General features: G+C 47.0%; 1 protein-coding gene across 5 annotated transcripts in view; it reads right to left on the reverse strand.

The window, feature by feature from the left end:
* Positions 1 to 15,152, reverse strand: part of WDR59 (WD repeat domain 59) — a 47,923-nt gene that overhangs the window by 15,309 nt on the left and 17,462 nt on the right. For all 5 annotated transcript variants that reach the window (XR_013938453.1, XM_080552695.1, XM_080552694.1 and 2 more), the window contains 8 exons: positions 13,659 to 13,738; positions 11,349 to 11,481; positions 8,155 to 8,279; positions 7,226 to 7,390; positions 5,842 to 5,937; positions 4,242 to 4,398; positions 2,949 to 3,018; positions 2,553 to 2,706 (listed from right to left, as the gene is read on the reverse strand). Coding sequence is in view for 4 of the 5 variants with exons in the window: in XM_080552695.1 (XP_080408821.1) it covers positions 2,553 to 2,706; positions 2,949 to 3,018; positions 4,242 to 4,398; positions 5,842 to 5,937; positions 7,226 to 7,390; positions 8,155 to 8,279; positions 11,349 to 11,481; positions 13,659 to 13,738 (980 nt within the window). In the remaining variant the exon portion in view is untranslated. The remainder of the gene's footprint in view (positions 1 to 2,552; positions 2,707 to 2,948; positions 3,019 to 4,241; positions 4,399 to 5,841; positions 5,938 to 7,225; positions 7,391 to 8,154; positions 8,280 to 11,348; positions 11,482 to 13,658; positions 13,739 to 15,152) is intronic.

The following is a 15,152-nucleotide window of genomic DNA, read 5'->3' on the forward strand; positions in this document are numbered from 1 at the left end:
AGCGAAACTAAGCTCGGTCCCCCCACTAAGTCCTGCTCTCCCGTAGGCAGCCGCTGCTGCCAGCCCTTGGGACTCGTGGCTACGCTCCCCCATGTGGAGTTTGCGAGGTCTGCAAGCAGCCAAAGCCCGAGGGAAGCCCTGAGAAGCAGCAGCAGCTTCCAGGCTCTGCCTTGACGGAAGCGTGAGGACACCACAGTCACCATCCATGGGTATGGCTGTCCCTCAGGCAAGGCTGAGCGGTCCCCAGGTCCCCACCAGCACGACCCTTTAACTGGAGCAAGAAAACCACGGCCATGCACTGTCTTTAAGAGAAATCCAGGTTTGAAACACTGGTGGCATTGCCACAGTATAAATGCAGATTCTTCTTTCTGCTGCTTTTTACACTACTAGCTTTTTAGACTACTACTTTTTAGTTTTTGTTGACTTCTTTTTTGTAGGAAGGAAGAAAGGAGGAGCATGCATGCATGAATAACGTGAGAAAGATGTATACGTGTGTATATATACATACACACACATTTAAACGAGCACAGAAAGGCTGAACGTCAGATTTAGTTTCATTTTAGTTTACTAAGGAGATCTCTGCTAGGCTCAGCAGCTCCCCTGCTTTTATGGGGACATGACACATTCCCTGTCTAGCAACGCACAAATCCCATTTGTTTGTTAATGGTGGTTGCTACATGGGATTTAAGTTTAAATACTTGGTTATGTCTGAAAAATTCAGTTTAGGGGCTGAAGTTACGTAACTTGGTAGTTTACCACACAATTTCAACTTTTATTTAATGCAAATATGAAATCCAAGCTTTCAGAGCTAACAAGACTCAGACTCTGGGGTTTTTATGCCTTAAAATCCTCACAATGAAATGTCATAAAAATATTTAGCATTGATTTAGCAAAGGCTGGGACATCAACTCCCAAAGAGTCAGAAAACCTTTGCTGAAGGGAGACGCAAGGTTTTTTGATCTATTCCATCTGCAAGAACATTTGAGCTAGCTCTCTGCAAGGGCCCTTACACTTCTTCCAACCCAGCGTGCGAGGACGCAGCCTGGCACGGGGATGGGGAAGGAATTTTCCCTGGCTTACAGCAGACACGGCTACACACATGCTTTTACTCTCTAGATCCACCCCTCCCAAAATCTTGTCACCATCAATATGCGGACTGGGGAGACAGGTCACATGAAATTGCACCAAGCTGCTTCCACACGTTATTTTTAGCCTTGTCTGTCATCTTAGAGAGCTGTGTGTCAGAGACAAGCACGCTGCAGAGGACAGAGGTAGCTCTTTAAATAAACTCTCCTGCAAAGCCTAGAACAGGCTGCAATTCCTGTACCAGTCAGCACCATTCTCTCCTCTCATCAAAAGAAGTTTGGGGGGGGGGCAATAAAAAACACTGGAATGCGGACTCCAAGAGTCTTCTGGGATCTGTATGGAAGCAAGACTCATAACGGGCGCAGAGACTCTCCCCATGCCTGGTGGGTGTAAGAACTAACTCACGTTACATAAGCAGGACACAGTCCCAGAGGGGTCGGCTGTCGTGTTCAGGACTACTGGAAAACCTAGACCTATTTCAGACCTTCCTTCACCAAGGAAGAACGAGAGCTCAAGGCTCTGATTTTCCTTCTGCTCCCGAGCTCCACTGCAGCAGAGTGCAGACAGCTCTTGGCTTTCGCTGGGTACCTGGAAGCTCCCCCTCGCTGCAGCAGATGTGTGCCCTCACCACAAACAGTGGGCAAACTGCTTATATGCCTTGAATTTTCAGGCTCTCAGTGGAAGCTTACCGTATTTTTGTAAGCTGCCCCCTGCTGAAGCACAGGGAATTTGTCTCGGAGCAAGCTGCACGGCTGATTACTCCCACAACATCTGCTCCAGGCACATCAGGCCATCGACTGCTTCGGAACTACCCTATGGCCACCCTACAATTACCAAGTGGTCTTTTGCACCCTCCCCGTGCCCTGGAAGGGAACAATCCTCTCTCCCCCAAAGCCTTGCTTGTAAACAGCAGTGATGACAAGACCTGTGCCTAAAACAGAGGTACATAGATTGGAAGTTCTTCGGAGAAACATATAGGGATGGTTTTTGTTTAAAGTAGTCCAGAGGCACATATCCCTGCAAGAGACACCTGTAACAGAAATGACCCAAATATGCTCCGTAATTCAGGAGAGGTTATTGATAAGCTTCACAGAGCCCTCTGCAGCTACATACATCAGGGAGTACAGAGAAAAAGAGTGGCCTACATGTACTTATCTGGAGACTACAGCTTCAAGTGTGAGATCTTAACTCTATGTAATGCAAAGGGAGACAGTGTAATGTGCTGAAGGAAGCTGTGATGGTCAGTCTAGAGAGATATCAAAATAAGCAAGTCAAAGGCTGGATCAGCAAAGAAGTTACTAACAGGAGATAAAGCCACGTGACATTTTGAGAGAGCTGCCTATAAAAGGATTCCTTCTTGAGAGGAATATGAAACTTCTGTTACCGGCAATGCTCACAGCCGTACAAAAAGAATACAAGTCATAACAGCTGAAGTGTTAGGAGAGGCTTTCTGGCCTGGTACTTACCCTCTCTTTGTAGTAGAAGGAGCTAATGGAGACCTGCTCCTTCTCGCTGCGTGTAGGGCTCCCGCTGTACAAACGCAGATTGCCCGGGGTCTCTGTGCGGATCTTCATTGGAGTAATGAGGCCGCTGTGGTACGCTGATAAAGCTGACAGGGACCTAGAAACAAGAGAACGCTTTCAGGAGCTTCCACCCACCAAGGTGCTCCAGAGACTCAGACCGACACCTCCTCTAACCCAAGCTGTTTCACCTGTGTTGAAAGAAATGGTCTGTGATGAGGGGCAGAGACATAAAGGCCCAGCCTCTGTCTCACAGGCACAGCTACCACTAAAGCTCAGTACTTTCTGAGGGTCGGTAGCTCAAAGATCAGAGAGACCTCAGCTACAACACCGGGCACTCACCTGGGTGTGGGTTCTGTTGGGGACACCGCACGGTGCATGGTCATGGGCCTCGTGAAATACACCAGGTACCCTGCAGAGACGGGACACAGCATAAAGATCCCGCGATGAGGAGCAGATTGCCCGGGGTGGCGTCAAGGGGCAGGGGGCCCATCCGTTTCTCTGAGCGTTTCTCAACCCAAATCCACTTCTTCCAAACCCATTAAAGAGCACGTTTTGTTGAGCTGACTGCTTTAAAAGCACCAACACAAGTGGCTTACACGTGTTAGAGAAGAGACGGTAGAAGAAAAGGAGCAAACACACACCAACTTTTGTGTTTTAACTCTTCACCAGAATTTGTCAGCGATACTCCAGAGGCAAGTGCAGTGGTAAACAGCTACGCAGAGGAACCCTTAGAGCTGGTATGACTCTTCTCTTCAAAAGGATAACCCGAGCCATCTGAGGCCAACTCCAAGGCACCCTCACAGGCTTTACCCCATTTGTTAGCATCTCAAGTGTCCTCAGCCACCCACTCTGTTGCAAGAGTTTCAGGACTTAGCAGGTTTCACCGAGCCTATTCAAAGCAGTATTACTGTTTTACTTTTGCTGGGAATTTGGTGGGGCCTATACGAAAAGCAGTTTTCAAAACATGCTCAAATTGTTAGATACAGAAGAGTCATGCCTGCATCTGAAACACCGCAGTGAAACTTAACACCTCTTCTCAGACCTTAACCTATTTATTTAAGGATCTTTGCAACATATACACTCTCCTGGAAGGCTGGACATGACTGTACCCCATCTCTCATTTAGGGGAAGTTTCCCAGTGACCTTGGAAAAGCTATTTGGGACAAGGGAAAGGGTGCAGAATGATAAAAGAGCAGTTAATAACAAGAATACCTATTCAGCAAGGGATAAATTGAACCCAAAATCGCAGGAATTTTGTGAAGGCCTGAGAGCCAGAGTATGTCCAGCAGTTTGATGCTGGTAGGAGGGAAATGGTAAAGGAAAAAAGCTACTCCCAGTCTTCTGTAAAAGAGGTGTGTCAGTGCCTCTGGCAGGCCTCATGCCAAAGGCCACCTCTTCATTCAGTCCTGCGTTTCCAGATCCTAAAATCCTACATGCAACACCATGCAAGCAGTTGCTAACTAGGCTCATTACCTATGAATTTATCTCAGCGTGGCTACTTTAGTAGTGTTTCTCACTTGTTGCATGGCAGCAACTAAAGCCTCATCTTGTTCAGAGGCCTGAATGTTCCCCAAGACACTAAACTGATCATTCCCCTGAGAGCTGTTGTAATGCATCAGCGACGGGGCTGACCTGCACCACAGAATCGGGCTCCTGAGGTCCGTGGAAACGGGATGTTGGAGTCCTGGTAGGAGCCGTAGGCATTGGAGACGCGGGCGAACGTGGGCAACGGGGGCGTCACGGAGTTCGACAAAGCGTAGGGATTGCTGGACGTGCTGTCCTCTTGGTTCTGAAACACAAGTTACCCAAGATCACGCTCCTGATGCCACAGGAAGGAAACCACCGGGCATCCTAGTGCCAAGCAGCCTCGGGGCAGGTGCCTCTCCTTTGAACCAAAGTAGATCAAGCACAGAGCATGGCTACTGCTCTAGCTGCAAAGGCACTTGCAGGCATGTGCACCTGTGAGCAAAGTGCTGCTTTGCACTGCTACTTCTCCACAGATCTCTCCCACCACAGCTTTGCTGAAATTCAGAGCTCAGCTAGAGTGAAAACTGGTCTCAGGGGAAAACTACATAGAAAAATCTGACCTTCAGACTCCAGATACGGCTCTCAACAACAAAACAAGGAGCTGAGCTAAACCCAATACCTCCATGATGCAAGCGAGACAAAGTCTCCTCAAAGAGGAATACTTCTACAACCCACACAACTGTGGGGGTGTCAAAAGCAGGTTGGGCACCTTAAATGAGGAAAACAGGTGGTGTGAGCCAGGTATGAACAACTAGGAGACCTCAAGTCTGTCCAGAGGAATTTTATCAGAAATCTGCATTTGTCTGGGTAAGATATAGCTCAGGTCTAAAGGAATTCTTTAAAGGCAGCAGCATCTGGCTCAAATCATCTAATTTCCATACAAGTGGTGAGAAGTTCCCACTCACAACAGTACTGCTGAAACTAAACAGAATTCAGCTTTCCATGTTAAAAAACACACCTTATTTGTGATGAATAAACAAAGCCTCTTCAAAAAGAAAACTGAGGAACCTCTCTAATCTTGTTCTGAATGCTAAAAACACCCACTCTGACACACTGCACCCACACACAGACCTAACACCTGACACTGGGATGCTGAGTAGGTATCACAGATCTCTCAGCTAAGGGCAGAGTGGGACTTGCATTTCCCTGCAGTATCATCCCTACAAAACCTTAGCACAAGGCTTCAGAAAAAAAAAAAAACAACAGACTTTCACAGCTTTAAAGACCTTAGAATAGGACTGGCAGGATCTTTGACTGGAACTGAGGAGATAAAGACATCTGCCACTGCCTTTCAGACAAGAATGAATCCATCGCCTCCCTGAAAACTTATTTTCTTTCACAGTTGATAACCATGCCCTGGCAGTCAGAGATCTACTCAGAGCTGGGAAGCTACCATGCACTGCTTGGCTTCTGGAGCTACTGTGATGCTCCAGCTCCCCATAATTCCTGCTGACCTGAATATTAGTGAGCATGCAGAGTTCTCCAAAGCAACAAACCTTCAGGGCCTGATTTTCAGAAATAATGCATCCAATCACCCACTCAGTTTTCTTCAACATTAACCACTAGTGCTTACACAGATGTAGCAGCCAGTCACTGGGGTCTATTTACACATCTAATGAGGCCGGACTCTCACTGCGGAGTCAGAAGCGTGGGATGTGGGAGAAGAAAACAAACTAGGCCAGAAAGCCCATGTAATTCTCCATACCACAACAGACTCCAGCCAGGAGACCAGCTGACGCAGGCAGGGCTCCAGGCAGCTCTGGTTCCGCTTCACCTTCTGCAGAGAAGTGTCTTTCAATATCTGGAATACATACAAGATGCAACTTGAATCATGGTTACTTCCACACCTTCCCACATCCTTTTTTTTGTCTACAGAGCAGCAAAGTTACCAGGCTCTAGAGACTGAAGGGCCAGAGGCATCCCATAACGCCTACTGGAGCCACACCAACCCACTGGTGTGCTGCCTGCCTCGAGCTTTCATCAGAGCTCTGAAGGGTCACCTGGGTTCTGATCCAGGATTTGGGCTTCTGTATTACTGTAGCCCATACATTGCATACTAGTTTGTGGCAAACTGGATCCATCTCTTTCAAGAAGGAGCCCAAATCGATCCATTTACCTGATGTGAAAGCTTGGACCTAAGCCTGAGGCTGAATTTGCTATCAAGGTAGACAGTGCAACCCTAGCACACAGCACTGTTAGAGTCAGGAGGATCAAAGCATTAAAGACTGAGGTGCTCAAACACTTAGAAATCTCTGGGTTTGCTTCCTCCCCTTGAAGAGCAATTTCTCACCATCCCTCTCCATTCAGATGCTGACCATTGCCCATGGTCAGCACAGTAAAAAAGAAAAAAAAAGTTTCCTCTCTCCAAGGAGGACACAAAGTATTCTCCCCTCAAGCTTTGAGGGGAACACAACAAAATTCAGTGACTGTAAGCCCAAAGACAGCAGCATTCTATGTCCCTACCCCTACATCTCTACCCTGTATCTGTTTTAATTTAGGAAACAGCCTACTACTTCACCCTTTCTTCATGGTCCAAGGGTAAATCAAGGTTGTTGCTCCTATTGTGTTTACAGAAGGCAAGAGAGAGCAGTTCTTGTTGCTGGAGAAGGGCTTTCAGCAGCAGTAGGACTTTCTATACCAGATGATCAAACGCCTGGTCTGGAATTTGTGGGGTTCGTGTAAAAAGTTCTCTAGTTTTTAAAACAGTTTGTGGAGGAGAGCATGAAGCAACATGCCAGCTCAGAAATACCATACTTTCTGTAGCTGGATGCTTATATGGTCATTTGGTCTATTAAGGGGTTGGGGGCAAATGCACGAGGAGGAGGATGTTAGGGATCCTCAGGCAATACACATCACACTAATGTAGAATAGCATGGAAAAACACACTCAAAGTGCATTAGTGAAGGAAGGCAAATACTGGGCTGCAAAGCCAAGAAATACCTCACCCTGGGGGCTCCAGAATATATTAGTTCTAACAGTGGTCTGTGGTATATCTTCAGCAAGGTCAGATGTCTCACTGTGTCAGAAATCTAGACACCAGGTGTCGAGCACGTGTGTCTTTGTACAGACCGTGTACGCTCCCCACACACCTTCAGCAGCTTGGCCTTCATGGAGGCAGTGATCGAGGTCGGGTTGATGAACTGGAAGGACGGCGCAGCGTTATTGGGATATTGGACAGGGAACATCACCAGCATCCTGACTCTGTGGTTGCCGCAGTGCACTGACACTGTGCAGCTCCGATTCACCGCATCCATCTGCGCGAGGGAAAGCAATCGCTCTGTAGTTACGTCTCCAAGGACCTCTAAACTCACAGTGGCTTAAATTCATGCTGAGGGGCTGATACCTCTGCACGCCCGTAAGATGAAGTCATGCTGCTCTCAAGGGCAGCAAAACACAGTGACAGCAAAAACCCCAGGCAGAGGGGAGCAGCCGTCACCGCGAGTCCTGCAGCTCCGGCAGACGGCAGCCAGCCCAGCCTGCTCCCAGCAGCCGCTGCACCCCAGCCCTCTTCACTTGGCTGGGGAGGGCTCCAGGCCCAGCGCAGCAGTAACAGGCACCATCTAGGGTCATATCCCACCATCTCAGAAAGATGCACAAGGATGTGAAACCACGGGGGTAGGGGAAGAGGGCAGGCAGCTGCCTCAAGCCTCCCACCCCAGTACTCTGAGGGACGAAGTGCAGGACAGCGAGGGCTGAGCAGACTAAGTTCAGGAACAGTTGAGATCAGCTACACGTACTGGAACAAGTCACTTTGCAGTCTTGGCAGGGAGGAAAACACAGTCCAGCCTTCTTGGGATCAGCGCCAGGGTACTTACTGAGCTGAAATGACTCCCTCACTCCCAGTGTTTGGGATTATCCTCTTTTCTGCTACCCCCGGCCAAAAGAGATCTCGACAGCTCAAAATAAACCTTGTTTACAGGCAGCAGTCACTGCAGCAGAAGGGTTCTCCTCAATAGGCTCTGATGAGCCAGCTTGCCCACATTCCCTCCTAGCCAGTCAGCAAAAGGAAACTCCCTACCTCCACGTTGACATTTCGGATCTGCACGTTGATCAGCGAAAACTCCTGCTGCAGCGTTTGAGGCAGCCCCAGCTGGTCTGTTTTCTTTCCCACCAGGAGGTCATTCAGGAAGTCTTCTTTTAAGGCTGACAGGAGAGATGCAGAACAGACCGAGACAAGTTATAGGAGACCTTTGGCACGCGATGCCAGGAGGCAGCCAAGAGAACAGGCTTTTCTCTGCTCCTTGAAATATGAGTTTTACCTGGCAGAAACCTGTGAGCTGGAGGGTCTCAGCTGTTGTTTAGAGGCAGGCTTCAGATACTTGCTCTTAAAAAAAACACCAAACCTGTCCACACACTGGTTTCCGAGGAAAGTTACAGAAGCCATCTGTATTCTGTACAGCCCTAAATGGTCTGGTCTCTACTCATCTGAGACACCTTCTCCTCCCCACACAGTACTGCCACAGTCACAAACATCTGAAGTGGAGCCTCTTGGTCCAGCAGGAAAGAACTGCTGCCAAAGCAGTCTCCAGGAGGAGCTCTGGTCTTTGGGATTCACACCCCACCACTCGTGGCTTTCAGGGAATGTGTCCAAAGCAAGCTGATGAATAAGGCTTTGGGAGAGAGGAGAGGGTATTTCTGGCCCTAAGAGAGGTTTAATTCATTTGATGCAGCAGTGTGCATTTAATGTTGCAAAGCACTCTAGTGAGTAATTCTTCAGGACTCATTTAAATGCTGGATCTAACTGTCCAGTTCCACTGTCAGTGTTTTTTCAGGAGGACAATAACCCCTCAAACACAGGACAGATTTAAAGAGCCAGGCAAGCACTGCGGGACACAAGAAATTAGGGTTAAAATAGCCAAGTGGACTGTGTTTCAGAAGAACTGGTCTCTGCCTGTTGTTGTGCCTGGCTCTTGCCTTGACCCTTGCGACATACCTCATTAGGACAGGGGCAGCTCCTGCTGGAGGGGGTTTCGTGTGGCAACCTTTCCTAAGAAGGCCAAATATATCTTTTGATGATGGTTCCCAAGGACACAAGGCAAGTCCCATTTACTCAGCTGTCATTTTCACCCTTGATGTTGCACAGACTACTCTTAGGGAGAAAAAAAAAAAAAAAAAAGAAATGCAGAAAGCTATCCTTTACCAGGTTTTGCCTGAAAGCCACTGACTTTGCTACTGGGACAAATATATCTGGCTTTATGGCTGCCCAGTTGGTTGCTGAATTTGGATAGGTAGGACGCTTAGCTACTCATTCCTATTTGTGATTTTATTAGTGCTTAGATATACTTCACAATAGGGAGCTGGAAAAAGGATTAAAGGAAGATCAGTGGCTCTGAGGGAAGATAATTATTTCTAACTCAAGACGCCACATAGCTTACTGAAAAGCCACCTCTGAGGTTCCTAAAATGGGCACTGCCTTCCCTTTGTCTTCTATCCCCATTCCCTTCCAATTAGCTTCTAATCCCCAGAAACCCACATATTTGTCTAGATTCCTAAAGATCTTTCATAAGCAACAACCAGTGAGGACAGCTGTATACCGACGACACAGCTGGGGGGCTTTCTGATTTATCTGCAGAGCCCTGTTATCTTCAAAGATCCCCCAAAGTGCTTTACTAATGTAACATAAGAGACTTTGCTGCTGAAATCAACAGTCCACAATAGCTTTTAGGCTAGAAAGAACTGAAATTCCTACCTAGGGACTTGCTTGCGCATTGATCCTGAAGTCATGCTATTTGCAGCAAAATCTGCCCTGCTACAGAAAGTCATTTTTATTCCCTTTGGCCGCAAAGGAAACCTTACCAGCCTGAACCAAAACCAGACGCACAAAGAAGCCACGTAGGACATATGAATGTGATGTTGTCAAGGACAGTGAAAGACACTCTCCTTCGGAAAAAAGATGTCAGGCAGACAAAAACAAGAACCCTTCTCAATGCTCTCCGCTAGAGCAGGAGAGGCTGTGCTTCCCCATGCAGTACTGCTCGCGGTGAGCACAGGTAGCCAGGGTACTTGCTATCGTATTATAAAACTCTCATGTAGGTAGAGGTGCTGGCAACTTTTAGAAACTTGTTCTGCTGCCACACAGGAGAGTTTACAGAGGAACTTCACTGGGCAGGAAACTTCCAGTTAGGAAGAGCTACCTTCCTAAGAGCTAGTCTTCCTAAGGGACTCAGACCACCTCCTTTATTCAGTGGACAGTCATTAGACCATTTCCTCACCTTCTCTCCAATTTGTTGGCAAGCCAAAAGGAGAAACAAATTGCTTGTCTGTAAACTTGCCACATGGGGATCCATTGTAGCACTGCGCCACACTACAGAGGAGAACTGAATTTAAACCCAAGCTGACACAAAGCCATGGGAGCACCCAATTCTTATTCCTCAGTATTAGATGTAGAAACCTCTTTAGAGGACTTATTCATGTGCACATCCTCACCTTGGGTCTTGGCTGATGCAACCTCTTCTGTTCTGTTCTAACCTCTTCAAACACTATCACCCATGAATGTTTAACCCGGCCAGATCCTAAACCACACAAACCCTCCTTTACATTCCTGCCTTTGTTTGCCTTCTCTTCCATAAAACCAAATCAATACTTACTGTTAAGCCCGCTCCCATCCACCTTTCTGGTGCTCACAGGTTAGAGACGCCAGCCCTCCCCCTCCACTCTGCCAGCCTTAAGCCACCTCTCCTCAACACGTGAAAAAAGACACAGCAGCTCTCTCCATGCTACTTCGGTGGTTGGGAGAAGACATCTGCAACACGTCCATGTCCTCAGACCAGTTCACATAGCGACTAGCAGAAGGGTTTCGATACCAGGTAAGCAGTTTGTGTCAGAGCGCCTTCCCTTTTCTGTGGGGCTCATCTCTCAGCTTAAAACAAAACATATTCTTAAGAAGCTGAACTGACTTTCTGATTACATTATTCTTGTCAGGAAGTCACAGCTAAGACCTAAAGACAATGCAATTAAATGCCAGTAGTGACAAGGAAGAGACCTGTTTTACAGCTAGAATGACATCATTGTGTTAGAGGAGAAAAATTTGGTAGGACAAGCCCGAGAAACCCCTCGTGGCTTTCCTCCTCCCAAACTGGGAATCCATTGATCTTTGAAACAAGACCAGTTTTTGCTTTGCCTATGGTGTTACTTTCTTATGCCATGATGCATCATCTTCCCAACGCAAATAGAGCTCATGTTTAGAGTTCCACAACCCATCACTTGCCTCACCTTCCTCATCCCCGTGCCCAGAGTTATGTTGGGGCTCAGAGTCCTGGGGATGAAGGGTCTTGTCCGGCTCCGACAGAAGAGAAATCCCATCGACGAGGTCATCAACTCCATCCAGGATATCGTTAGCACACAACTGAAAAGAACAAGCAGACCCACATGCTGCACAATGGAAACCAAACCATGGAAGGAAACACCACTAAACCACTCATTTCTGGATTTCCAAGGTAGGTTCGTCCACTCAACAGTCATGGCTTTAAGACCTTGGCATTGTTACTGTGACAAGACACGTTATTTTCCCCTTTCCAGCATCCTCCCCTTTGTCACCTCAGACAGCCTGGCCAAACCTCCTGCTCACTTACAAAAGCCACTTAAGTGACGTGGCCAGTCTAAGTAACAGAGGTTTTACTTTTAACTACAGGTGAATGCCTTTAAGTCCTTAAATTAATGTGTGTGTGTCAGAAGTAATTTAATTTTTTAGATCAGATATGACAGTAGTATGCTTCCTGCTTTTGATATTTACACTCCAGTAGGATTTGGAGGCCCAGGTAAATAAAAATACCACAGGCCCCAGTGCTCCAAGTCCTGTACCAGAAAGAGACCATGAAAACTTGTATTTTAAAGTTCAGCACAATAAAAGAAGGGAAGATGAAGAGAAGAAACACAGAGAAGAAAGGATAAGGTTATGATATAGCAAATTACAGCATTGGTCACCAGCAACATGGCATCATATGTGTAGTTTGATAAAGACCAAGAACAAGAGGGGAGCAGGGGCTAACAAGGGAAGAGACAAACAATCGATTCAAAGACAGGACAGAAATAAAATATTCACAAATATATCATGTAGGAGTAAAGGGTCACTTTTCACAAAAAAGGTTTGTTACAGACCTGCAGGACTCCTGCAGGATCTGTGCTGGGACACATGCTTCTCAACATATTCATTAAAGACCTAGAACAGGAGGTGAATAGCGACATGACCAGGTTTGCTGATGCCACCAAGTTATTCAGGGTAGTAACGTAAGTGACTGGCAACAGTCACAGAAAGACCTTACAGAAGTAACTGTATTAAATTGGAAGATGAACCTCAGTTCAGATAAATATAAAGTAATGCATACAGGCAAAAAATGGCAAATTCAAGCTGAGGGAACAAAACAGAGGCCAGACTAAGCTGATGTTTTCATGGAATTATGCCCAGCAATTTAAAAACAAACTGAGTATTGAGAATTCTTTGCTAAGAACAAGTTCTGGTCCCCATCCCAAAAAGGATATAGTAGAACTGAAAAAGGGTTGTGAAAGCAAAAGTATGATCAAAATTCTTGTACAGGGGATGACAGTAATCAAGACCTTTTGACCTGACAAAGGAGGCAGCTGAGGAGGGATATGATGGAGGTTTACAGAATCATCAGTAGCACAGACAAGATGGTGTAAGATTGGCTGCTCATTTCTTTAATATAAGAGCTAGTACGTTTCAAACAAAACTACCAGGTAGCAAATAAACTCATGAAAGGAGCTGTTTTTCCACACAACATGCAGAAAAGCCGTGAAACTCCTCATCATGGGACGTTTAGGATGACAGAAATGTACACAGGTCCAAGAAAAGACGGAACAAATCAAGGGAAGTGGAGTCCATCGAGCTCTATTAGATACAAAGATGGTCAAGCTTGGTAAGCCTCTTAAGCTGTAAACTACAGGAGCCTGGGAGGGCACATGAGAAATGTCACTCCATACTTGCCTCTTTCTTATCCTCTTCCAAGACATCCACAGCTGAAGATGAGACAGAGGGAGCAATATGGGCCATCATGGCCATGTGAACCCCTGGTCTGACGCAGCAGAGCTGTCCTAGTAATTGCATCAGCACTCTGCAACTGCCGCCAGGCAGCAGAACAACAGGACTCACACTGCCTGCACCAGGCTAAGAGGCAATGGAAACACGAGAGGAAGCAGAAGGCACAATCCCTACATTTACCTGATACCTAGAAGGCCTTGAAAAGAGCGTCGTCTGGCAGCCGTAGAGGCAGCATCTTCAGAGGCAACACAGGTAGTAACTGATCTCCACCTTCCCCAAATATCTTGTATGCTTACTGTTAGATGACAAAGTGCCTTGGCACAAACAGAGACCTCAGCACAGGTCTGCCTGCGGATGTTTCTGGCCACACCTGGGCTGGAGCTACAGGGGGAAGTAAAGTGGCAGCTGGCTGCTCTGCATCTGCAGCTCTAGGACACCAGAGGAGTGACTGGGAGTGCAAGGAAAGGGAGGTGAACACAGCCTGTAAGAAAACTGCCTCCGGTTTAAGAGTGCAAGTGTTTACGTACCCTCTGCAGCTGAGAGTCAATCCGCCACATCCGCAGAGTCTGATCGCGGGACCACGTAACCAGCTGGTAGTCTTTAGAACCTAAAAAGGACAGAAACTTATAGACCCAGCTGAAAGCAGAGCCCATCGCAGCACTGCTTTTAGTGTAAACAGACACAAGGAAGCCAGCAGGGAGGATTCTATGGATAAGGCACTAAACAAAGGCAGAACTCATGAGTCCTATCCTGCCTTGAACTGACCCAGGCTCATCAGCCTTTATCCCTCCTGCACCAGTTACCACAGCTCAAAACAGGGCATAATTTACAGACAGAATATAATGAATGTGATACCAGTTTTCGAACTAGGAATGAACAAGATCAACAACAACGCTTATTTAACCAGAAGAAATAATGTAGTTGAGAAATTGATTTATTTTTATGAGAACTGCAAACTTGAAGCAGGTGATGAACTAAAATATCTCGATGCAGATGTTTTCGAAACATTTCTAAGCTACAGCAGCTGGTTCTATCCTTCCTCCTTTTCCTTCTGAAAGACTCAGATAATGCCGAGACAAGTTCAAGTTGTAACAAAATACATCTAGCCACATACTATCTATCAGCAGATAAAGGTATCCAGACTTATTTATGTCCACGTTTAGGCCTTGTGATACAGTTTAGGTTTCCCTTGTCAAACAGCTGCTGTGTTTAAGAATTTGCTACTGCACAGCTGCTTCCTACGCCCCTCTACTGAGGCACGGGGGCTGTCTAAATTCAGCACAAAAGATTGTGTGGAAGGAGTGGAAGGAGAGCTGAGCTATCTTGGTTGCCTGCACTGAAGCAGACTAGGAATGCTTGCATGATTGATTAATGTTGCTTGAGATGAGGATGACTTCAAGCCTTGGATATGTATCTACGAACTCAGCTAAGAGCACAACTGTGGCTCAGGTCTGCTCGATTGTTCACAGACAAGCTGTCTTAGACTGCAGCTGGTGGGTGCACAGGCTCCAAGGGCAGGAGTTTACAGTACTGAACATCCCGGAGAACTAGCACAGGAGTCCCATTCACTCACAGTGCAGAGAAGAAACCAACTCCCGGCTCAACTTTGAGCCAGCATCCTCGCTGATCTGGACTCTCCCATCATCTGTGCGCTTTTACACAGCGCTGCAAAGCAGCACCAAAGCCAGGTGTGCTTGTTCTGTCGATGGCAGCTGAGGTTCTGGAAACAAAGCTGTGCTCTGTGTCATTATCCAACCTCTAATATGGAATTTCCTATATTTAGCTGCCTACACTGGAAAATTTAGTCAGGATTCAACTCTGACAGCAGCCTCCCCATCCCACGCTCTCCTTCCCCTGCCACTGCCAGCACACCACAGATAAGGCGAGTGCTGGGTGCACCAGTTCTGGGGCTGGGATACACTGGAGGCTGTGCTCTGGGCAGCGATGTGAGGGGTTAACTGGGTGCCTGCAGCTCTGAGCAGGGGGAGGGTCCCTGCACCGTACACCCATCTAATAGTTGG

Source organism: Anser brachyrhynchus (genome assembly GCF_964034855.1).
Source record: "Anser brachyrhynchus genome assembly, chromosome: 12".
Classification (NCBI taxonomy): domain Eukaryota; kingdom Metazoa; phylum Chordata; class Aves; order Anseriformes; family Anatidae; genus Anser; species Anser brachyrhynchus.